This window comes from Thermobia domestica, chromosome 11 (assembly GCF_964235325.1).
Source record: "Thermobia domestica chromosome 11, izTheDome1.hap1.1, whole genome shotgun sequence".
NCBI classification, from domain to species: domain Eukaryota; kingdom Metazoa; phylum Arthropoda; class Insecta; order Zygentoma; family Lepismatidae; genus Thermobia; species Thermobia domestica.
Window position 1 is genome coordinate 190346432 of NC_137464.1, and position 26818 is coordinate 190373249.

Here is a 26818-nt window from a genome sequence, read left to right on the forward strand (position 1 = left end):
ACGTGGTTTATCAGGAGGTCGAACAAGATTCTTTTGAACGTAGCCTGTAGACTGCTTCTAGTCTCAATTATTCCCATATAACAAGACTAGCCATATACATAGTTGGTTCGAAATAAGTTAAAATATCACTAATTGACCTTAAGGGGATAATCGTGATTTAAATATTCGTAAATCAGAAGAGATGTGAAAGTTAAGCGGTAAAATAAATCCGATAATTCCGGAATAAAGAGATTTATATGCAACCTAATGATAGCAATAAAACTCTTTATGTAACATTTTCAAAGCTAAAATTAACAGTTATCTTCTTGAAGAGGGTTTACGGCAACATAGAATATTACAAATCCAATTATTATAAGTAGTACCTCTGACAGCCCTGCATTTCACATCACCATCGCCCTTCATCCTGACAAGTGGGCAATTCACTTACCCACAATGACTTTTCAGGCGTTCCAGTGACATCAATATCTCAGTTTGGGTTTGGGATCATGCTTCGGTGAACCTTGACTATCACCATCAGCAGCTATTAGAGAATCAGAACTTATTTCTGTATTAGATAATGTGGGTAACTATAGCTTTTCGTCTATAGAAGGCGGAGAGTGTATGGTATTATCGCAGGAAATATTTGATACATAAAACTTAGATTGTCAGTATTTAGGAGCAACTTTTAAAATAATCAGTTACTGTAAATGTGCTACAGATTAGCCGAGAAAACCCGACAGCCATAGTCGAGTGGTCTGCGGCATTAGGCTGTGGATCCTTTTACTGTAAATGTCTTGCATTCAAATCCCGCTTCAAATGAACGTAAGCCCGATGGTAGGAACCAAAGGACTGTCGTGCCAAGAATTTAATTTGTTTTAATTATCATAAATGCCTTCTTTATTATTAAATTTTATCCAATATTTTCTTTTCAACCAGTTTGCGAAACTCAGAGCTAGCTACTTGTTTTCTTTTTAATTCATATTCATAGTTAGCACAGCTAATCACTAAGGAAAAACAATCATTTCAATAAAATTCGCCTCGCGTCTTTCGTAGCTCTAAGTTATTTTCAGCTTTTTTTTTTTTAAAAAAAAAAGCTGAATGGCGTTTTATCACTTTCCCCTCGCTTTCCCTATTTTTTTTCTAGTTTTACCTATGTTTCTTTGCACGGATATTGTGCATATATGCACGTGCTTAATGTGTTCGTTTACAAAAGCGGGCCATTTTCCTGCCACTATAGAAAGTAGAGTGCCCTGTATCAGAGAAATATTAATTGACGTATGTAAGTGAATATATCTGTGATGAAGTCATAATTTCTCAGTTTTTGCATCGCACATAGTTTCCTCATCCTCATTAATCTCTTCACCCCCGCTTCCTGAATTCCAGTTCTGGTATTCTTTCTTGAGCAAGGCCTATGTAATGGGAGACTGATGTCTCATGTAGGCTTATTAACTATATCATCAGCAATAAAGAAAATAGGGTTTAATTTGCACTAATTTTAGAACATTACGTTAATTAAATAATAATAATAATACGGAGTGAGCTCAGGCTACTTGTTAGGATTCTTGCTTCGCAATTGGATTATACCGAGTTCGAATTCGGAGACCAGCTATCCTGACTGAGGATTTTCCAGGGTTGTTCCTCAGTTATACTGGGCAAATGCTAGGTTAGTACCTTGATCTAAGGCTCTGGAGACCTTCCTTCCATTCCTTTCCCAATGTTTTCATCTGTTGATTATTACAGTGTAAAGTGGCCTCTGAGGATGTATCTGGTAGCTTATAGTAAATAAACAATAACGACTTAATATATCTTCACGAAACGTGTGGGTTAATTTAACTATAGCCTTACAGTCACAATAGATAGCTAAAGTTTTAATATTAATTTCCTGACTTTTAAATACTATTTTCATATTGTTTCAGCTTTCAATTATCTCATGTATGTTCCACCGAGAATTGAACCTGAGATCACATGAACAAATGCGAATATGTTAAATATTTTTGAACACTAACATACAAAACACAAAACGCTTCAATGATACGATGCATGGATATGTTTTGGTTACGTCCTGCAATGTATGATTAAAGAAACCTGGAGGGTGAAGAAGAAATAACAGAAATCTCTTTTATATTTACTCCTTCAACAAACTCCTGACCTCAGAAGGGCAAGCCATAAGTTAGGTAATAAAGTCGTACAACGAACACTTTTATTAATACTAATAATACTACACAACCATACCGCTCTCCTGAAATTCTCGTGTGTATGTTTAAAGATCTACTGTTGTTCCACGCCAACCAGTCTATATTTTTTGTTGTACCTTCGAAGTGAAAGATTTGTTGATGGTTGGACTCTAGTGAGTCAGAAACTACTATTAATAAAGAGTTTGTTTTGTCCAGTATTCCTGGGATTAGAAGGGTCTTATTTAAAAGATATTTCATTTGTATATGAGAAAATAAGAAAGTTTATATAAGAAAGTAAATATTGCAAGGTTAAAATAACATAAAGAACAAAGGTAGCACAAACGTGTTATGGAAACATTTAAAACCACAGCATCCTACTATATTAGTGAATCCGAAAAAAGTTTTGACGAATTTTAGATATTCAATTTTATCATCACAATTTCAGATGTAGGTTTGGATACGAATCAATATCTGAGATTCGGATCCAGATCCGAGATCCGAGTTTCGGATCCAGATCCGAGATCCGAGTTTCGGATCCAGATCCGAGATCCGGACCCAGATCCGAGATCCGAGTTCCGGATCCGAGATCCGAATTTCGGATCCAGATCCGAGATCCGGACCCAGATCCGAGATCCGAATTTCGGATCCGGATCCGAGATCCGGATCTGAGGTTCGGATCCGAGATCCGGATCTGAGATTCGGATCCGAGATCCGGATCTAGGTCCGGATCCGAGATCCGGATCTGAGTTTCGGATCCGAGATCCGGATCTAGGTCCGGATCCGAGATCCGGATCCGGCAAGATCCGGATCCGGATCTCACTGGATCCGGGATATCCGGATCCGAAAATTTTTGGCCATCCCTAATATATATGTGTATATAATATGCTTGTACAGGATTTATTAAAACTGCTACTTAAAAGTTCGCATATGTAAATTTTGTATTTAAGAAAATAGTACGAGGGTCACTAACTGAATTTCCGGATATGGTAAAAAAAAAAAAATCCAAATTAGTCATGTCAAAGAATTTTTCTTTTAAGCTCTCTAGTTTTGCATCCTTTAAATCCATACCAGTCTTCGTGTAAGTTTGAAATCCTGTCCTTACACACATCTGCAACCTTTTCTTCGTTGTGTTAAACCGTCGGCCCTGAAGATTTCTTTTACTTTCGGACTAAAAAAAGTTAACATGGCGCCGAACCTAAACTGTACACAATGGAAGTACCTCATTTAACACCCAACTCTTAAAGAAATTCGAATGAAGGTGTGCATGTTATTGCCATACACTTGAAATTTCCCATGCATAAAAACGTTCGCATCACATTGTGTATGTATACACAGAAGTTTTCATGGTGCAAAAAACTAATCTCCGAGACCCTTCTTTAGTCAGCTCACACGAATTGTCTCAAACTGGCAAGCTGTCACTTCTAATTGGAATTAAGTATTTCTATTCTCAAGGATCGTTGGCTCAAACTGCAGATTTTCTAGAAGAAACATAACCAACATTCGTCTGGCCAATGCTGTGTCTACTTCTCACTTGGACAGTAGGTTAGGTTCTTCAACTGAAAAGACTTAAACTGCTTACTGTGTTTCGTTTCGGGATCGTATTGAGAAATTAGTTTTTGGATAGTGTAGCAACAACATGCCATTCAAACTTACTGCTAGTCTTCCGACAGCGAATGTGACACACCCAGGGATGGACTTTTCCCGCACTAAGATATTTGTGTAAGATAGTGATGGGATACCTAGAACTCTTGTTTGAAATCTCACAGTGGAACTTGGGAAAGAGGAGAGAGGGGAGTGTTTAAAAAAAATGCACTGAAATACTGTAACATAGAGTTTTACATATTTGAACATCCATAATTAATAAACTGTGAAATTAGGAATACAAAGTTGTATACTTCTGATGATAGTGTAACTTTATTCCTCGCCCTCAGAAACTTAGTGTAGGAAATATTTTTCCAAAATGAAATAGGGAATTTCGTGTTACGTCCCCAGGATTTTGCATCCTCCTAGAACCCACCCTATGTATCCGGTATGTTATTCATGGAAAGCATGTTCTAAACAGTCTTAACTGCTTTGTTGGCTAAGTCTCGTTTTGTCTCTGCTGTGCTGAAATTCTGGAAATGCCTCAGCGCTTCTCATGATGCAGTTAAACCTCTTTCAACAACACATTTGCCTCAAAAGCTACAATCACCCGAAGAAAAATAGAGAACAGAACGAGTCGATGAGCTGTTTACCCGCAGTTATTTTGCAGCGTGGGCTCATGGCATCAGACCCTTCTTATTTCCTTTTGTCTTTTCTTAGTCTCGTTTAATTTTTCTTTCTTCCTTCATAGGATTACTGGTTATGCCTGTTTAGAGTGATGCAAAGTAATCTTCAGATGGATGTGTGTGTATTTTTGTATATGCGTAAGAGAGATAGTGAGTGAAAGAAAAAAAGTAATGAATGAAATAACCTGCTAGAAAAGTTGAATGTCAGAATATCCCGTTTTCAGGGAACCTCCATCTAGTTGTATCTGTATCAACCAAGAAGTTTTGCAGAATTACTCTTGATTACATAATGTTTCATGGATGCCCCTCTTGGAAATTAGTGGCCCTCGTATCTTTCACAATGTAATTTTTCTTTCTAAAAAATGTTGAGTAACTTATTTCTGAACTTGAGGAATAAGTAAAAAATCAAATGACTTTGCAGTCCATTATGAACTCTGACCAAGTAGATTAAGCATATTCAACTAGGCAATACGTGATTAGCGCATAAACTCGTAACGCTGTTATTTCTAATTTTCTTATTTGGTCTAGGAATTAATTCGTGCGGGTGGACAAGAGATGGCGCAACGAACGGAGCGTCCCACAGTTCCGTGTATCCACACATGTGTTGCAAACCCCTGTCATCGCGTATCGTTCGTAGTATAGGGCAGTGGATTAAAGCGTCAACAACACCAGTTTGTAGTTAAGTGAACATGGCGCAATTTGTGCCTGATAAAGTGTTTTTGCGGGGTGTCCTGCTGCATTACTTTAACATGCAGAAAAGTGCGACTGAAAGTCATCGTATTTTGGAGGAAGTGTATGGTGACCATGCTCTAGCTGAGCGAACGTGTCAGAAGTGGTTTGCATGGTTTAGAAGTGGTGATTTCGGCTTGGCAGACCAAGAGCGAGCTGGACAGCCAAAAAAATTTCAAGACGAAGAATTGACAGCATTGCTCGAGCAGGATTCGTGTCAAACGCATTAACAACTTGCAGCAGCATTAGGCGTTGATCAAACAACAGTCTCCAAACGCTTGAAAGCCATGGGAATGATTCAAAAGATGTCACATTGGGTTCCACATGAATTGAAAGACAGAGACGTTGAAAGACGAAAAACCATTTGCGAATTGCTGCTTCAACGACAGAGCAGAAAGGGGTTTCTGCATCGAATTATTACGGGTTATGAGAAGTGGATCCATTACGAGAACCCTAAACGAAAAAAGGCCTGGGTGAAACCAGGTGAACCAGGTCCATCACAACCAAAACGAGATATTCACTGTGCATATGGTGGGATATGAAAGGTGTGGTGTACTATGAGCTGCTGCAACCGGGTGAAACTATGAATGGAGAACGTTATCGACGACAATTAATGCGTTTGAAGCAAGCTCTGGCCAGAACACGACCAGAATGGGAGAACAGACATGATAAACTTATTGTTCAACATGATAACGCTCGCCCACATGTCGCAAAACCGGTCAAAACCTATTTAGAAAATGTCGGATGGGAAGTTTTACCCCACCCGCCGTATTCACCAGACGTTGCTCCTTCGGACTACTACTTGTTCGATTGCATGAACAACGATTTGATTGGACAGCGGTTTACTTCTTCAGAAGATATCGAAACATGGGTCTCTGACTGGATCGCTTCCAAGGATGAGGACTTCTTTCGCCACGGAATCCGTACATTGCCTGACAGATGGGCGAAAGTGGTGGCTAGCGATGGACAATATTTTTCTTAAGGTATTTATGTATTTTGTGTTTGTACTACAGCTTCAATGTGTGTGTACCAACCGCACGAATTAATTCCTAGACCAAATAAATACGTTACTTCTTTCTTTGTTCAATGCGTGTTAAAAAGATATATTCTGTATGATTCTTTGATATTGTGGAAATTGTGTTTTTCTCTCCAGTTTCGACAATTATTCAGCCAACGTAATGGTAGATGGACGACCAATTAACTTGGGTCTGTGGGATACGGCCGGTCAGGAAGACTACGACCGCTTGAGGCCTCTTTCGTATCCTCAAACAGTAAGTATAACTAATTTAATATATAAAAATGAAACTGATCTTGTGCATGATGAATCACGGAAAAACGACTGAACTGTTTGAAATTGATTAAAGTGAGTGTCCTAAGGGAAAAGGGGTATAATTTATGCGAAAAATTGAGTTTCTCTCGAATTAGTCAAATTAGGAAGATGAAACTGGTTACATAAACTCCTAATTACAAATAACCGTACACGTGTATCAGCTTTTTTTTGAAATTCCTCGTTTTAGGGTGGAAAGCATTTCCTATATATTTTCGCCAGATTGAAATTGATTTTATCTGATGTTTGTAATCGCATTGAGGAAAAAAATACCCGTGCGAAATGAATTTTGGAACATACAGGGTTTATCCGGAAAGTAATAAGATTGGGTCCAGGAAATAAAATTTATTGATCCGATTGGTACAACTTGTTAAAATTCTTCGAAGTGCTCCCATTGGCTGTGGACACATTGTTACGTACGCCTCCTGGAAGTCAGCTTTTAACAACCTGCCGTTGCTGCGTAGATGTCCAAAACATTGTCAAAACGACACCCTTTCAAGCTTCTTTTGAGCTTAGGGAATAGAGAAACATCTGCTGGGCTCATGTCGGGACTGTACGGTGGCTGCGGCGACGAGACAATGCCGATTCTAGCCAATAATAGCGTCACAACGTATGCAATGTGACTCGGCGCTTTATCGTAATGGAGCTTCCAGCATTTGGCAATTTCCGGTCAGACCCGATTGACTCGGCTCGCAGGCAGTTGAGGAGTTCCACATAGTAAGCCGCGTTAAGTCTTCTCTTGAGGGAGAAATTCATTGTGTACCACCCCTTTCTTGTCAAAGAAGACATTGAGCATTGTCTTTATCCTATATTTGCATATTCTTGCCTTTTGGATTGCGGGGACTCCTTGGTGTACCACTCCGAATTTTGGCACTGGTTTTCAACATCGTTTTAGAACACTCATGTTCCGTCACGTGTTATTACGTTATGTAAAACGTCCGGTTCACTCTCCACTTGCTTCAACATTTGATGGAAAATATCAAGTCGTTTTTCTTTTTGTCCGTCATCCAGCGCTTTTGACACCAGCTTTCCACAAATCTTGCACATATTCAGATTTTTACTAACAATTTTGTGCACCACTGTTTTGGGTAAATTCAATTCTTCGGCTGTCATTCTCATAGTCAAACGTTGGCCTTAGTTTAAGAGTTCCTTAATTTTGATTAAATATTCGTCCATACGACTTGTCGAAGAGCATCCAGAGCGTTCGTCGTCCTTCACGTCTTTCCATTCGTTCTTGAAATTTCCATGATAGCTGGTAACGGGAAACCTGAGCTCTTGACAGAGCTTGGTCCTGGTATGTCTCCTTAATTATGGTGAACGTCTCTGAAGCGGTTTTTCTAAGCTTCAAGCAAAATTGAATGACATATCTGCTCAAGTGAACGCTTCATTTTGAACTTCCAAAAATGTCGACGTCGTTTTAAACACTGTTATTACAATAAGCGACTAATTCACGGCACATTATGGTAGTTATTGCTCAAAATTATGATATTCAGCAGAATATTATGCTAGGCTTAATATCTTCATAACTTATTTTCAAGTAATAAGCCGCTTCTTCTCCGCAGGTGACGCCCCTGAATTATATATACAATTATTTTACTTACCGTAAAGGTCCTAGGTATGTTATAAAACCACTTTACAGGTGATATTGAATGCTTTATTCGAATTTTGATTTACATGTCGTAATCATCCTTTGCATTTGATATCGCGTTCCTCACTCGGATATGTGTTATATATATACAGATGGTGATCAGAAAAATGGAAACACCTGTAGTTTGCAACACGTCAGATGTATGGGTTGGCAGTAGTGTCGTGGCACCCACAGCGCCGGACCGCTGGTGGTGGTGTATTAGGTCGGTCTCCATACTACGTCAAGCGCAGTGGAACAGCAGTGTCCAGTGGCTGCAGCAGACGGAGGTAGTGTAAAATGGGAGACCTCTCAGATTTTCAAAGAGGGCAAATTGTTGGTGCGCGGTTATGTGGAGTGAGTGTGACGACAGTGGCTACTGTGTTAGGTGGGACAGTGTCGAAGGTGATGACGGCCTACACAACACACGGGAAAACCACATCGGGGAAGCGGAACAGTGGGCGGAAGAAAATCATGAGTGACAGGTCACGCCGGGTATTAAAGTGCATTGTCACGCAGAACCGTCATGCCACTGTGGAGCAAGTGACGGAGGAACTCAATCAGCACCTCCCCCACCCTGTTTCGACAATCACAGTCCTCCGCGAATTACACGACATGAACTTACGGGGTCGTGTTGCACGGGCCAAACCGCTCATCAGGGACCATAACGCTTTCGCACGCCGCAAATGGTGCCGCGACCATCAACTTGGACCGTTGAAGCCTGGAAACGTGTGACATGGTCGGATGAGTCATCCTTCACCCTATTCCCAACCACGGGCCGTGTTTGTGTGGAGAACGCCCAAAGAAGCTTATGATCTGCAGTGTCTCCGCCCAACTGTGAAACATGGCGGCGGCTCGGTGATGCTGTGGGCCGCCATATCATGGTTTTCATTGGGTTCTGTGGTCACACTTAGCGGACGAATCACTTCCAACGATTATGTCGCAATTTTAGGAGACCACTTGCATCCTATGGTCCGGATGTTGTTCCCGGACAATGACACCATCTCCCATAATGATAATGCACCCATTCACACAGCTGGCGTTGTTGCAGCGTGGTTTGAGGAACATCGGGATGAAGTTCAACACCTCCCCTGGCCCGCCCAATCCCCAGATCTCAACATAATTGAACATCTGTGGTCCGCCTTGGAAACACGACTCCGGCGACGATTTCCGCCTCCATCCTCTCTCACAGAACTGGCCGATGCCCTGCATGAGGAATGGTGTAAAATTCCACTTGCTACCATTCACGACCTCTATGCCTCCATCTTACGTCGCATCAAGGCTATTCTGAAGGCGAAAGGTGGCCCGACACCATATTAATCTGGTAAGTTGCATTTCGTTCAGGTGTTTCCATTTTTCTGATCACCATCTGTATATATATATATATATATATATATATATATATATATATATATATATATATATATATATATATATATATATTCCTATTTTTATCTCTGCGCATGTTTTTACGCTTCTATGGCTACCATCAAGCGTCTTTTGTGTCTTTAAGTCTCGTATTGTTTCGTTTATGATTCAATTCAAGTTATGAAATTGAAAATAAGGAAGACAAACCTTCGAAAACGAATGAAAATTCGTTTCCAAATCACAAGCACAACATGTACACGAATCTCTTCTGAGCATTACACAAACAGTGTGAAATTAAATTTCTACCGCGACTTTCACAAAGATAATAGAGAGAGAAAGAAAGAGCTGGTGGGAGGTAGAAACAAACGACGACTTCATTAATTCCAAATGGATTTTTGAAAAGATTACACTAATAAAAAAAAACAGTAAAAAAAATGGTAAATGCCTGAGATATTTCAATCAGTACCTGAATTTTACTTCAATATAAGGCTGTAAACACATGTTTTGAGTTCCTGTAAATGACAAATAGAATGCCATTCTTTTCAAAGACCTTTGACATTTTCGGAGTAGGATAGGGTCATTTCTGGTTGAAGAAAGAAAAAAAAATTATGCCAAAAATATCTTATGAGTTTTTATTATTACATTTCATTGAAATGCATATTCTAAGCGGGGGCATGGTGGCTCAGTGGTATAGCGCTTACCTCCGGTGCATGGGGTCCCTGGCTCGATTCCCGGCAAAGTTAGTTTGTGACAGACAATATCGTGTCCGTAGGTTTTATCAAGGTATTCCCGTTACCTCCCACGTTCTTATTCTACCAATCATTCCATCATTCACTCGCCGTAATCATTCATCTCCCTTAGCCTAATGGGCATAATTGTAAGACGTTAAACTGAAAGATCTCATTTATTTCATTTTCGTATGGGCAGGAGTTGTCAAATACTTTTAATAAACTTATTCTCCCCGTTCGAAGAATGAGTATTTCAGCTAGTAGCTCATAAATTATTCTCTCCGTTATACTTTAATATTTTCGATACCCAATCAGTTTCAGCCTTTTAGTCTTCGATATTTGCAGTCACTTCAGATATTTTTTGAAAGGGGAAAAACTGAGTTTGAATGCAAGTTGCATTTTTTCAATACTTATAAATAATGTGTGGTTGTTCTTGCAAATTAAATCTCATTCAGTCTTTTCTACATTGAGAAAAAAAGAGAGAGAAATGTTCTTTCTTCCATGAGTCGTGTTAAATGCTTTCTGAATGAACTCATACTCTTAAACTTGACATATGCTGTTGGATGGAAGTGGGGAAAATGAAGATCCCGACTTGTAAGAGTGATTAGGGGACAAGTGGATGAGTGTCTAATACCTGCACGTAATAGATAAAGCTTCCTATGTTTGAATTTGTAGTACAAGACTGAGTTTAGAAGTTTTTGATTGTATTTACTGTAAACGAACACAAACGTTTGCCTTGATGTGACATTAATACTCGCATTTTCAAGCAGTGTACCTCGGGACCGCTGGTTTGCCGGGAGAAAGATAGAACATTACGAAGTGTAATGCACGCTTTATAGAAAAGTTTATTATTTTTATCTTTCAAAACGGTGACAATAACAGTTTTTCATTATTTGATAACGAGTTGTAGCTTCCTGATATAAAAAATTCAACGTAAGTTGTAACTTGTCATTGGCTACGCATAAAGAAAAAAATTGTGTATATATAGGTGTATATATATATAGGTGTACCGTGGAGTTTTAAATTATACAGTTAGTGTCCCAAAAACTAAAGAAGATTGAAAAATTGTGCATTAATAAGTCATTTGCAAGTGAGTGGAGTAGTCTCCCTCGTAACTTCATTAATACTTTGAAGGAATAAAGATAGGCAAATGTGTGCTTGCTATCCAATAGCATGATCAAATATGATGCAGGTTTGAATTTTGTACTGCAAAAATAAAAAATACTGTCTTTGGTGGTAAGTCCACAGAATTGTCTTCAGTTTTAGAACACTAGAAGAATCACCCACTGATTAGGATCCAACTATCCTATTCTCAAAATTCTTATGTAGTGTACTGTGAAATCTGTGTTTTGATACCTTCATCATTATAGCATACATTTTGAATACAAAAAAAGAGTGAGAACATGCGACGAAAAACACGTTCCGAAATATAGTTTCTCATGGTGACGTTTTGTGTTTCCCTTTTTCTGCATGCTTAGGTATTAAAGTTATCCTTTAGCTTGACCATACAACATATGAATTACAAATCATTTCAAAAGCTCAAAATACTGATTACTAAAGTGTTGTAGTCTCTGGTAAGTTCATTCGCCTCAAGAATAGGAATGTTTAAAAAAAAAAAATGGAGAAATGACATCGCTATCTTTATGTAACTGACAATCCTTAATCCACACCCTTTCCTATACAAAACCCAATTATATTTAACCAAAAAATGTGCATACGTATTGTGGCCAAATAGCATATGGAAAAACGTATACAAAATTTCTAGCTTTACGTCCGACCTTATGCTCTTTAGGCTAAAGAAACGTGTGAAATGAAAGTGAATGATATTAGTGGAATTAGAGTGTGGGAAGAAATGGGAGAGCCCAAGAAAATCCACGGATATCATGTTGTCCACCACAAACTCGCATAACCGGATTGAACTAGGGACTCTTCACAACAGAGGTTCATATTTACAAAATTAATGAAGTGAGTATTTGGACCATACCGTGTACGAAATTATCCAGTGAATGAGTAGAAGGTTAATATGAAAAAAGAAAATGAATTCTGTATCAGTAAAACAATGTAATGCTGTTGTGAATGTTTCCTATTGTTGGTATGATGATCAGATGACGAATCTTACTCATCCAGCAAGTGTTGACCTCCTACCTTTTGCAAGTTCTTTGCAAAGGTGGTTGCCAATACACGTTGGTTTGAGAAAAATGAAGATTTGTTTTAAACTGACCAACTACTAGAGGAACATAGAAAAAAAATCTCAACCACCACACCTAAACTTGGTCACTACCATGTCTTAAATTGAATCGTGAATCTTTCCGCATTGTAGAGTTCTTTATGAAATATCGAAATTGTCGAATCAGTTTTCGTTAAACATGTCTCAGAATACACAATACCAGTAAATTATCCGTTTTGGAAAAAGAGGTAATTACCTTTTGTAGTTTATTATTTATATCCATTTTGTTTCCTAGCATTTTAGCTGCGAATAGTAAGTTCTAATTAATAATGAGGTCGAACTCTAAACTCTACAATAAATGTAATCAGAATATTAATTTAAGATTAACGATCGTCTTCGCTTTACTGCCGTTTCTTCCATTTTATTTCCCTGACATCAAAATGTACAGTTGCTAAGTTTTAATGGTTTCCAGTATTGAATGAGAACCTCACTTACTCAACAACCAGTTATGGTATCATTTGTGTTTGTGAAAACTTGTGAGTTTGCAGTGTGATGGGCAAAATTGTGCTTTTTTTTTTTTTTTTTTTTTTTTTAGTAAAATTTTGCCTGTTTCTTACTGAAGTACCATCCTAGATTCTGTTTAATTACTTTCAAAGAATACTTTGTTTTATCTAGTATAATTCATCATATACGTTTAATCAGTGATTAGAAATGCATAAAACTTCTGTAGTATAGTTTTGGATAGTTTTACTTCCTAAATATTTTAGAGTCCAGATACGGTTGCTTTATTATTATTGTATAAATTCTATGTACACTCATGTCCAAAATGATTGTCGCATATCTATAACTGTTTTCTTGTAAGAATATAATTTGATAATGATTTTGCAGGGTACTTTTAATACTGATACTATGTGTATAATCGGGAAATACATATTTGTGGTAAATTTCATAGGAAAATACTTATAAGTACGAAAATTAGAGTAAGTAAAACAAAATGTTGCTAAATGGGCAAGAAAGTTTTATTTTCGTTTTATTGTTCTTATTTACTGCTCTTTTGACATGAAATTTTCCACATACATGTATTTGCCTATTATACACACACTAACGTGATAAGAAATACCGGGCGAATTAATTATCAAATTATATTCCTACAGCAACAAATTTATAGACATGCGACAATAATTTTGGACATGAGTGTACATCTACATTCACATGTAACCTGATACATAAAACAAGTAACATCGCATTTTCTATAAAAATTATTTTCAGATCTGTTATGGGTCAGTCATTGTGTCAAAACGTTAAAATGTTCTTATGTTCAATGAATATGAAAAATGGAGTACGTTATGTATGTATTTGCCTATTATACACACACTAACGTGATAAGAAATACCGGGCGAATTAATTATCAAATTATATTCCTACAGCAACAAATTTATAGACATGCGACAATAATTTTGGACATGAGTGTACATCTACATTCACATGTAACCTGATACATAAAACAAGTAACATCTCATTTTCTATAAAAATTATTTTCAGATCTGTTATGGGTCAGTCATTGTGTCAAAACGTTAAAATGTTCTTATGTTCAATGAATATGAAAAATGGAGTACGTTATGTATGTATACAAAGGTTTTATATAAATATATATTCGCGCATTATTTCCCCATTTTGTTCTAAAATAAGTCTTTGTTTATTTTTTCTAGGATGTCTTCCTTATATGTTTTTCATTAGTAAATCCAGCTTCATTTGAAAACGTAAGAGCAAAGGTGAGTGTTGGCAATACTTTAAACTTCATATAATTTGTGTAACGCAACAAGTTATTATGCTTAACCTGATTCATCTGTTATGTGAAAGCCATAAGTAATATTAGTAAAGTCTGTAAACACAAAGTTACAGTTCATGTATCTGCACATCTAAATTTTATGTAATATATATATATATATCGTTGTGAGCTCAGTGTTGTTTCCGATAGTTGGTATGATGAGCAGATGACGAATCTGACTCTTGCAATAAGTATTGGTCTTCTCTCTCTTGCAAGTTCTTTGCGAAGATGGTGGCCAATGCTATATTGGTTTGAGAAAAATGAGGATTTGTTCTAAACTGACCAACTGTACTAAAAATACTAATACAACATTAGATCTTTTTTGTGTTTTTTGCTTTATTTATGCTTTTCAAATTTATTCACTCTGTAGATGGTACCTCTAGATCTAATCACGGACAAAAAGTTTCTTTCAGCTAGGGTTGAAATATGTATGAAGCACATGTAGAAAGTAAATTCCGATGGACTGTAAAATGAAAAATGAACATCAGATGAATTTTTTTTTTTTTTTTTTTATTACTGTGTAGTTGCTGATATACAACCTACTTTTTAATATATGCACCATCCTTATTTGGGTATTTGTCGTTACGCGCCACCAGCTTTTGTATGTGTCGAATGATTCTGCCCCCAAGGACTGGCACCAGAATGTCTAAACTATCTGCAATTAAACTGCGCTGTTGAAACGTTGTCAAAATAATTGCTGCAGGTAGAAGAATAAGCTGAGCGTGAGGTCGGGGCTGTAGGGCGAAATCAAGTTGAACACCTATATTTCGTTTCGGTGACGATGCGATCGAGGAACTGGTCTCATTCCTGGTAGTAACACAGCAGGAAGGTTAAAGCGGACGCCAGGCGCTTGTGTTCTGCTGCATTGTTTTGAAACACACCGTGCACACAACTTGCGAAACTGCAGTCGTTGGCTGACAGTCTCGTGCAGCAGGCAACGAAAGATATGTGAAAAACTGAAAGTTTGGAACTACTGGTTCTGCAGAATTGGTTGCTGCACACTTTCCACCAATTCAGGCGTAACCATGACATTTGGTCAGCCCATAGGCTTCACATAACTTCTGCTGATCTCTGACGCCGATAACGTCTTAGCTTGGAGAAAGCCGATTACTGCTCGTACCTCACACTCTCCAAGAGTGTTTATGCGCGTATCCATGTTTACCGTACCACAGTTCTCTCGTCACTGACTTCATACAACTGTACTCGCGCCAGGTTATGGCTACGTGTTCTTCCTTCATTTCTGCGCAAACGCGTCCCGCTCTGACTACTCGTGTTATCTTTGGGCACTTTCGAAACTTACTTTCAGTGAAAATTTATTTAAAATACTCATATTCTTTAAAATATAGTATGTATTTTGTTGGAGACCGAGACTTACACCTATAATGTGGAGTTGAACTTAGAATGCACGGCATCACTAGTCATAACATTTTCAAGATAAAAAATGACGGCAACACAATTTATTTTAAGCCAGCCTGCCTACTTGTCAGTATATTGGCTGATTATTTCTTTAACAGTTTTGATATCTGAACTGTCGTAGTTTTTGTACATGCATACACTTCATCAACACTGGCAGTTTCTAGACTAGATAGCGTGTACATAGCCCCCTGACCCTCCCCTTTCATCTTTAAAATAAACGCCAATCGTTTGATCATCTTACGAGCAAGTTTGATAAACTATTTCTAGCGTTGATCGACTTCATTAATTAGAAATAGACAATATTTTTAATAAGGAAGTAACAACAGCCAGCCTTCATCCCTTATGCCAGATTTAAAATTTCTTGATATCAGTACTCCGACACTTCTTTCCACTTCCATACCGCCACTTTTTAAATTGGGATTGCATAGGTAAAGTTTTTAATTGAACGGAACAAATCAATATTCATATGCGAAACACATGCTGAACCTAGCGCTTTGCTTTGCATTTCTTATTCGAGCGCAGGCTGTGTAGGGAATGTATCGAAAGCTGGGGTGAGTGATAACCTTAATGAATGAAAAGGAAGGGAATATCTTTCCTCCTAATTCGAGTACTCTTATTTGCATGAAAGTATGTTTGGTATGGAAGCTAAAATCGAGATGATCAAGATCAAAATTATTTTGGAGTCTCAAAAACGTTGTACTATTTCAAAACCGGAAATGGTTTAAATTTGTCAAAGATGTAGTGCGTTTCAAATCCGAAAACAGATTTTCATGTATTCGATTTTTCAAAAGATTGAAAACGGAAAATACAAATGTGAACAGCACTATTAAAAACTATATTTTTAATTTAAAATATATATATTCCTTGAAGCTAAATTCCCTCTCCTAGTGTCCACAACTGTCCCAAATACTGTTGCGGAGTACCACAACATCCTATTCTTCTATTTCTCTTCTAATTACAGTACACCATATTGATGTATATTCTAATTTTCCCCATCTAATAAATATTAAGCTATGCAACAAAATCTTACAATGACGAATTAATTTCAGAAATCTCCAAAATTTCGTTATACTGGTATTTTACTGTATATTATGTACTGAGATTCATGTATTGCTTATCGAAACTGTAGTAATATCAGACAACTCGTGAAACACATTGATGGGTGTAATGTAATAAAACTATGTCCTTTCCTTTTCCAGTGGTATCCTGAAGTTAGGCATCATTGTCCTAGTACACCCATTATTCTTGTTGGGACCAAATTGGACCTTCGAGAAGATAAGGAAACAATTGAAAAGCTCAAAGAGAAGAAACTTGCACCTATCACATATCCACAGGTATGTTATATTTCAGTAAACAAAATATGCGAATGCAATAAAATGAAATTTATAACTTTGTCCCATAATTACTAGGCGAAAGAGACGAATGATTAATGGAGGCGAATGGTTATAAAAATACTGATGGAAAGAAATAGAAGTCTTGAGGAAATCCACGTACAAGAGTCTTTCATAACCTCATGCGCTGCAGTCATGTGTATATATATCTAAATTATTAATTCCTGTTACACTTGGTTACGCGTGGTCTGCTGCGATGACCAGAACTCATGGTACAGTCCAAATATCCTCATTTGACAAAACACTAAACTGAATAGTGGAATTTAGAATAAAAAAAAAGGGTTTCATAGAGATTGTCTTCGCTATTGTAACTTTACTTGATTTATTATTTTTATTTATTTTATTTATTTTTTGTAGTTTTAGTATTATTGAATAACTTAGACAGTGAAGAATATCAAAATCTAGAAAATGAACCAGATAGAATAGTATTTACATAATACTATTAAGTAAATTATTTTGTGCCTTTTCCGAATTGACGTTTGAGCTCTGCTTCCACAACGACCAACCCGGTTGCAGCAACATTGCCAGCGCTATGAGGTGAAAGTCCACTTCTGCCGAAACTTCTGAAACAATAACTAATAGTTACAGAATATATTTTTCTGATAATGATGAAACAACCATTGTTCTAGCTTCATACTTCCGTATTTTATGGCTGTATAAGTTTACCGTGATTCCATATTCTGACTGTTACTTCATTATGGAAAATGGTATTAGCAATGAAAAATAGCATGGAAAGACGTTCATGTTCCTTATTCCACTGTAACTTTAAATTTAAGTTGTTCACAACATTCGATTAACTATAAATCCAGATAATAAGTGTTCAGACAAAAGTGGAATTTATAACTCTCAACTGGCATAGTTCAGATCAATTCAGGCCGACAGAAAAAAATCTAACCGTGATAATGTCATCAGCTGTTATTGAATTTGACATATATTAAAGGATAAAATAAGAAACTTGTATATTTTTATATTTTTGTTTTGTCCAAAAAATGCCTGGCCCGAGATGCAGGATGTCAAAGATGGCGCGTCGTGTATCATTTCTCACGTGAGCATTTCTGTAAAATATGAAAATGTTCTGCCTCTGAAACGGTTCAAAATATTTTGTTGCTTTTTGTTTTATTTGAAAGATAGTAATTTACTGATTCAAATTATATCCTCCTCTTGGAAATACGTCCAAGTTCTCGTGCTGTAGATTTCTGAAATGTTGCCAATCGTAAAAATTTTGTTCTTGTGACTGTTGAGTGCCATACATTAACCATTTCCGTTACACATTCACCCATACTGATCTCATGAAATTAAAACGTAGTGTTATTTGACATTTCATTTTACTTTTGTATAAAGATAAGTAACAGATACAGCTTTCAAATATGTTAAATATTCTCAAATATATTTACAAGTTCCAAAACACATTACTTGTTCCAATCCATACCACTTCCGTGATCCTACCTAGAACTGAAATTAGCAATTCAATTAACTAATAATGTGTTCAGACTCCTCAATATCTTCCTTTTATGTTGAATGATTCTTCCTATTGAACCGATAGCAACTGATGCACGCACAGTTTTTAAAATATCGCACATTGTCAGAGCACTGATGGTGGTGGTGCTATTTTGCAAGTGGAAATCTATATCCAGCAGCCGGTCCATGTGGTAGAATTCAGTTCACGATGATTTCATTTAACTCACACCTTATATCTATAACTTCGCAAGCCACCAGTCACAGTCATACACAGGCCACAAACATCCCTTTGTGTAGGTTATGAATCTGAATATTCTCCTGTTTCTGTGGTCTTGGTTTGACAAATAAAACTTCTTTCTCGCTCTTTCAAGTTCGTGCATTATAAGTTCACCCATCACTGTGAGTACAGACATGTGATTTCTGAATTCCTTTCACAAGGGTAGTTTGGTTGGACCATTCTTTTAAGGATTGTTGATGTGTATGACTTCACCACTTTCATAAAATCCTTGATATTTTAAATTAGAGCTATACTTGAGCTGCAAAGATTATGTTTGGTAGCGCGGTGCTTCAGCAAGACCTCTTCCTAAAGGCTGGGTCGAAAAAGTGAATTTTCGAGAAACGCTTTAAAATTAGTAAATTTCTGTGAAAATTGAATTTTTTAACAGTATTACAGACAAGATATATTGTATTAAAAATATATACATGGCCTTTAAAAAAAAAAAAAAAAGAAAAAGAAAACATTTGTTCGAGAGAGGAAATTTATGAGCTACAGTCCCGTTTAACCGAATTTCCGAAACCGAGTCGCTAAAAGTACCGTATAAGCCTTTGCTCGTGCTTCTTGAAAAAAGAAAAGCTGTTATGAAGAGTTCATGTAATTTTAAGAACAAGGATATATATATATATATATATATATATATATATTCACAAACTGAATTGAACTTCATTGTTTTAGTTGTATGGTATTAGTTTATCAACGTTCTGTTCTAATGTTCAGTTTTGAAGACATCATATGTGGCCAGCAACGTCTTTCCGCTTTGAAAATACATTAAAGTATATCAAATATACAATACTGTATATCAGTGTTCGATATAAATGCCCAGCAAGTTGCACAAGCTTCTTTCGAGTCATTTTCTTCTGAAGATGGAATATTTATTTTGAAGATTTTAGTCAGTTTTGATTTGATGTTACACAGATGCAGTTTTTTCATGATGCATACAGCTTACGACTTGGCTTCGTTGACCATGGTTTCTTAACAAGACTAACACCAACCTTTATAGCTGATTCAGGAAATGTAAATCTGCAGATACAAATTCATCATCATCTACACCATGGGAGACTTCTTGTTCAGTTAGTGTTACTATTGATATTGTCAAAGCATTTAGAACACAGAAGGCTATCACTAGAAACATCTTCACTTTGAAAGAGTTCTGAAATTATTTTTACATTGCTTTAGAAAGAAATTAAAAATCATTGTAGGGATAGTGAAGCACATTAACTCTTCAAGTGTATTCTTTAAAATAAATTCTGGGTTGTGTTTAATGTCAGCGAACTTTAATAATTCTTCTACAGTGCACGAATGTTACCGGTAATGTGAGTCGGCAAAGAAAAAAAAAAAAAGTTCTTTACAGGTTTCGTACTGGAGATGATGACAAGCTGTCGTTGAAACGTAGACAGGATTTATAATAAAATGGAAAAATGAGAGTGCTTAATTAAGTTTAGTCTTTCTTATATTCAATGTTGTACTAGCTGAACCTACGCTCTCTAGGCAGCGCATCATTCACATATGACCATGAATCTCCTTGTCATTCCTCGTAACATCGGTTGACCATGAATCTCCTTGTCATTCCTCGTAACATCGGTACATGTCCCTTTATAGACATCTTGATAAAAATCGGCAAGGGGTAGATTCTGAACAAAATAATTGCAGTTCATCACACATCGGCAAAAGGGGAGATTTTTTGATTATTTTTTTTCAATATCTTGCACCGTTTGCAAGATTTGAGCCTACAATCTACACAGAATTTGCAGTCGATCAGTGAAAACATCTTTCTAGAGCCTATGGTTCCCGGGAACTCTCTGTCGAAAGGATTGACTACAAACCTATAAACCTATTATTTTAATATGCAGATTATATCTGTTCATTTAGTTAACTCTTTTATCTGTGTCTTTCTGAATCAATCTGTTTTTTGTATGTTCTAAAACTAAATGTTCAATGTTCCAGGGCCTTTCAATGGCAAAGGAGATCGGAGCAGTCAAATATCTAGAATGCAGTGCTCTTACTCAAAAGGGTCTTAAAACAGTTTTTGATGAAGCAATTCGAGCAGTTTTGTGTCCAGTATTGCCAGTGAAACGCCCAAGAAAATGTAGTCTGTTGTAAATAAAAATTTGAACAGGTTGAACTTTCATTTGAGAGAGAAAAATTACATTCAAAAGAAAGCCAAGAAGTGAAAGTTGGAATAACTTTCGGAAAATAGTTGCTGCCCAATCATCAGAAGACTAAAAATATGTGAGAGGGGAAAATCCATTGGTTGTTGGAAAATCTTGAATAGATTTTGGTACGTAGAAGAACGTTGAATGGTTCAAGGTGAGCTGACATTGAGCATTGGCTAAACAAAATAATTGCAGTTCATCAGACATTCAAATTATTGCTGTAATAAACGTTTTGTAAAGAACAAAATTAGTTTTTTTGTACAAAGATAATGAAAATGTCATTTCCGTGACGAACTACCAGAGAATTCACTCTGTGTACAGAAATAGATTATATATATATATATATAAATATAGATAGGTATATATACATAAATCTTGAATTGTTTAGCTAAATTTTTAGTATTTCTTAAATGTTTTCTTTCAGAACTTTAGCTTTTTTTTTCAGTTGCTCATAGTATATTGTACAAAATATAAAAATATATACTAATTATTTTTAATGTAATTTTTGAAATTCGTAACGAAAATCAAAACTTATTTTCCTTTAGTTTCATTATATTATTTAAATAACTGCGTATCTGTTAATTGTAATTTTGTTAATGTCATTTTTTCAATAAAATTGCTACTTTTTTATAGACCAAATGGAACTTAGTTAACTAACACCAAATTAATGCATTATTAGATAGAAACATTACAATTTAATAAATGCAATGTTAAACTGGTATTTTTTCTTATTTTTGTAACATGCCTGCCCGTTTTTATGGGCAAAATTTATTTGTAGTAAATAAGAATTCTTAACTTGCAGTTCAGCCAGTTAGAGGTTTTGATACTGCAATTAAAAAAAGAAAAGAAAGAAAAAAAAGGTTTGTTTTGATAATGTAATATTTTTAAACTTGGTTATTTTAATAGAAAGAAAGAATCATCTTCATGTAATGTATCTAGCTTTTAAAAAAAAATTCGAAATTTTGCAAATTGTAACTCTGGTGTATATGTGATCGTTTTATTTTCTATCCTCTTGTGCTTAAGTTGTAGATGCAATTAGGAGTAAGTTGATTAGTTGAGGAGCGAAAGAATTAATCTTCTGTTTTATAGTTGCTTTATCAGTTACTTGGTTTAAACAGAAGAAAAAGTATTAAAAAAACACATTCAAGAAGAAAAAACTACGTTAAAATAGCATGTCTGCCTCGTATGTATAGCATGCGTAGATGCGCAAGTTCTCTATTTCCTTTTAAAAAAAAAAAAATATTTTAGTAGAAAATTTCAGATTCCTATCAGTATAGTTCCTAGTGCTGGTAATGTAAAATTGGACAAATGTAATTATGCACGTGTTGCAGAAGAAAGTTTTAGTATAGCTGTTAATCTCGGTAAATAGTTTATTTATTTACTTTAGAAAGAAATCTTGGCAAAAACTCGAGTATTTAATTTATTATTTATTAACAATAAATAAATCATGAATTTACAAATGAAAGCTACAACTTGTGTATTTCCTCGTTTCCATGGTTTCGTTTAGAGCGGAGGAAGTTCATTTAGTTAGTTATGTAAGCTAGTAATAAAACATAGTTTCTCGCTCACATTTCTTTAATGTAATTTAATGGTATCAACATTATGCGATAAAATTGCCAGTGATAGCAGTTAAAGTATAATCAGAAAAGTTCGACGTGATATTAGATTTTGTGTTTAGGAAGAGAATTCTTTCAATCCTCGTACGTTTTCCCCGTAGATTTACATAAATGATTCATTTCTAGATATATACATATAAAATTCTTACATTGATTTAGTTAGTGTAATTTCGGAAGTTGTCTGGTTCTCGATCTTTTATATCTCTATGGTTGACATACAAATTGTATGAATACTTGGACTTGTGTATTGTTCTGCATCAAAACCTTTAACCAGCGGTAAGCAGAACGAACTTAATTTTTTTTATTCAAAATCAGAAAGAACATTTATGAACATTTCAAATTCGTGATGTAGTTTGTGTACGCTCAGTGTTCAAAATCAGAAAGATATCGAAAATGTGGTTGAATGCGATGCTGTTGTACGTATCTTTTACTCGCCAGTACTGTGAGAAACCCCATATATTCACTTGTAGAAATTTAACATTGTGAGAATATTAATAGCATAGATATTATATATACATGTCTTTCTGCTGCTTGACTTTTCCATCAGCAGCTGTTAGCTGAGTCGTCGAAAAGTGTGTAATGTGCCCAAGTTCGACAACGCACAATTAACAAACAAAATAACGATTGTACTCTGCCTACTGGAACTAACTTTCGTTAATGGTTCTACTAAGGAGATGAATAATTGTGGAAAAATAAAGTTAAAAAAATATGAGGGTGTGATTTGATAATAATATACTCAGTTGAAATTATTCTTTTTTTAATGTTGTAATCTAGTTCGTAAGTAAGTAGTTTCCAAGTAGAACTAGCCAGATCGTGTTTTCGAAAATTATGACATCAAAATTAGAAAGTAAATACTTTGATTTGGAGTTTCTATATCGTTTAATTGGACTTGGAGAATGTACTTTTCCAAGTATTACCAGTTTTGTAAGTACTGGCGAGATAGTATCGCGTGATATATTTCCCAATAACTAAAATTGAAGCAGCAGAATTGCTCCTCTGTGATAATGTATATTATGAGTTGAGTTCTAATTGGCTATGATTTCTTAAAATCAGTGCGAATATAGTAATTGTAAAGAAAAAATGGGGTTTGTGAATAGCGAATTTCAAAATGTTTCTCTCTACATAATGTGATGTCCGAGTTCGAAAGTGTGTTTAGATTAGAAGGAACACGATAGGATTTCGTTCAGTTTTCAGGTTGGACACTTGTTCAGAATGTGTGTCAAAGACAATAAGATTATCGATTGAAATGTAAATTATCAGATATATTAACAAAGGATATGGTTTTGCTGAGTACTGTGTACTTTAAGCATTCTAAAATTATAGTTAAATGCGCGGAGCAAATTGAGCATACTTTCAGCGTATATCTTATAGCGCTGGGATTAGCGTAATGAATTTAGTTTCAATGAATGCTCAGAAAAAAAGATGTCAAACAAGATAATTCTGCGAATGATTCTTTGTGATTGTTAGTTCTAGCTTCCGTACTTCATTAAAGGAGAAATAATAATTCTTTGAAGATCAGTGACAGAAATTCATATAAAATGAGGAACGTCACCATCCTCATCAAGTACTATTTTATATCCAGAAAATAGTACGAAATAATAATCAGTTATATAGTTGAGAAAATCGAAAGTAATATTGGATTGCAGTTCATTAAGTGGAAGTGGCCCTCTGTATTCGTGTCGTAAATAACAGTACTAGTTGCGTGATAAACAGTGTGTCTTTAAAAAGAAATATCGTGAGTCAATGTGGATATCGTGATTTAATTAATTTATAAACAAATAACTTTATCTCAGTTATTTATTTGTTTTCCATTTATTAATCTCTGATACTTTTTTTTTTTCAAAAATGATTTTTAAGAATACTATGTAATCATTGAGTCATAATCCTGTATTTTGCTCATATCGGAGATATCAATCTTACTTGTATGGATTTATAATAATAAACTTATGAAAAGTAACCACATACGAGGAAGTCGTTGTTGATACAGAATCACTAAGTTGAACAAGTGAATGAAATCCTTTCGTAAATGCTTTGCTTGTGATGTGGAACAAACTAAATAGTGATGGTAAATTTATATTTTGTAAATGGAAATTATCAATAGCCATTAATTATTAAAGCTGTTCAAAGCAAAATAAAATATATAAATGTAAAAAGAATTCACTGTACATAGAAGAGGTGTGTGCTACATTGTTGGCTTGCTTTGTTTATCTGTCATCGGTGATGTGTATCCTTATTAAGAGAGAATCATTTGTTGTTGATAATTAAAAAATAAAAGAAAGTTTGTTACTTGTTTCAAAGGATATATTAAAAAAGAAAGAAGATAGATGGAAAGAAGGATAAGTGCTGTACTAAAAGTTTAGAATAAATTAGCATTTGAGACCTAGAATTCAAATGTTGGTGCTATATTTTTTAGACATAGAGAGAGAGATGCTTAAGAGTTCATATAGTTTTATTTCTCTAATTCAGCTAACTTCTGATTTCTTTCCCCTGTATTTGATGTCTTCCAGTTGACAGTTTATACATGGTGTATGGTAAATATTTCTAAAAGTGGAGATGATCCGTTGAAAGAAAATGATTTTTGACCGCGTTATGTCCAGTCATGCTGAAAACTTAAGTAATTCGCGAATGTGACGGTATATTAATGGTTCTAACACTTTGTACAGCCAGTTAGTTTGATATTGTAGGGAATGCGCTTTTACTGGATAGCCATTTTTCTTACATCAGCTTAAACATTGTATACTTAGTCGCCAAACATTTTTTCACAATTCAGCTCCCTTGTGGCTGTATGGTTAGCGTTCACGTCTTCGGTGTGGGAGACCCGGGTTTGATTCCAGGGAACTCGTGTGGTTCGGATCCCACGTTAAACTGTAGTTCTACGTTTTATATAGCTTCGCTGCTTAATAGGACGCTAAACCCCGAACTCGAAAGATTTCACACTTCAGTGAATGGTTGTATTGTTTGTAGAGATTGTATACGTTTCGATATTCTTTAAACCATAGCAAATGTTCAGAGCTTTTACTCCTGCTGCGATTAGTAAAAACTTTGAATTTGTTATTTTATCTAATATATTGTGTATAATCAATCGTAGTGAATTTTATGGAAAGATTTGTAACTTCAATATTTTTATTTTCAAGACCATTTCGGCGTAGAACGTGGTTTGTATATAGTTAAAAGTAGTCATTGTATGTGAGGAGGCACATTCCACCTCCCCATGAAAGTGCCAGGAAATGCACATATAATATGAGGATAATCGGCTGAAAAATGTGACCATTTCTAATATACGAGTACCTTTAAAAAATTCACTAACATCGTCCATCACTTCTTTAATTGTGTTGTGTAGATACGTTATTGTTAATTTACCGTCTTAGTAAAGGATATTCGGTCATTCTATTTTAAAATTGTTTATTAAAAAACTAATACTGAATCTACGTATTATAAGTCAGTTGTCTGTTTTCTTCTCTTTTAATTTAATCGGAACTGCATTGTGCAATATGAAGAATATCAAAATTTGTCATATTGTAGCTAGTTCTTTTTACCATACATCTATGTATAAGTCTGCTAATATAGTTCAAAATATTTCCGTTTATACTGTCATGCTCCAATTAGATTATCTTCAGATTATACTATGCAATATACGGACACTTTTTGCCTTTTAATTTCTATGTCCACTGGTGTACTTCTTTCTGAATTTTTTATCTAGCTCAATGCTGTAATATTCATAAAATACCATTCTGTATTTCTATTTTGTATTGCAAACTATTTTTGCGTATGAAGTGAAATATATATATATAAATAGATACATATTATAGCTACGAAAACTATAAGAAAACAATACAATATGCAGATTTTACGGTGTTCTTTATTTGCATTTATAACATAAACTAATTAAATTCACGCGAGGAAAGGGTGTATAGTTGTTACATTGTGGTACCGAAGAAGTGAGCAGACTGTGACATGTAAATGTGTAATATACCATTAAATTGACGTTAATATTAAAAAAAAGAACTGTATTTCTTCTGCGTTTGTGATAAACAGGATTGTGAAATTTGCAGATCGATTTTGAACGCGAGAAACTGCACTTTTCTAATTTTCAGTTTGATTGGGTGTGAGCCACAGAATTTCTTGCGTCGAAAATGAGAACCGTTAGCTTTTTTGCAGTATGTTATATTATTGTATATGTACATTATTTTATTCATTTTTCCATAATTGTGTGTACTGCTGCTGCGTATTTCTATGTTATTCCTTATGAGTTGCTGATATTATATTCAAATTTTAGTTTATTGATAAAGGTTGATCGAATAGATAAGAAATCTGGT

At 35.4% G+C, this 26818-nt stretch overlaps 1 protein-coding gene across 1 annotated transcript in view; it reads left to right on the forward strand.

The window, feature by feature from the left end:
- LOC145664615 (ras-related protein Rac1) overlaps positions 1 to 26507 on the forward strand; it is a 122849-nt gene extending 96342 nt beyond the window's left edge. Inside the window, exons 3-6 of the mRNA XM_081731433.1 lie at positions 6303 to 6420; positions 14073 to 14135; positions 16807 to 16941; positions 20678 to 26507. Coding sequence (XP_081587559.1) covers positions 6303 to 6420; positions 14073 to 14135; positions 16807 to 16941; positions 20678 to 20833 — 472 coding nt within the window. The 3' untranslated portion in view covers positions 20834 to 26507. The remainder of the gene's footprint in view (positions 1 to 6302; positions 6421 to 14072; positions 14136 to 16806; positions 16942 to 20677) is intronic.
- The last annotated feature ends 311 nt before the right edge of the window (positions 26508 to 26818 follow it).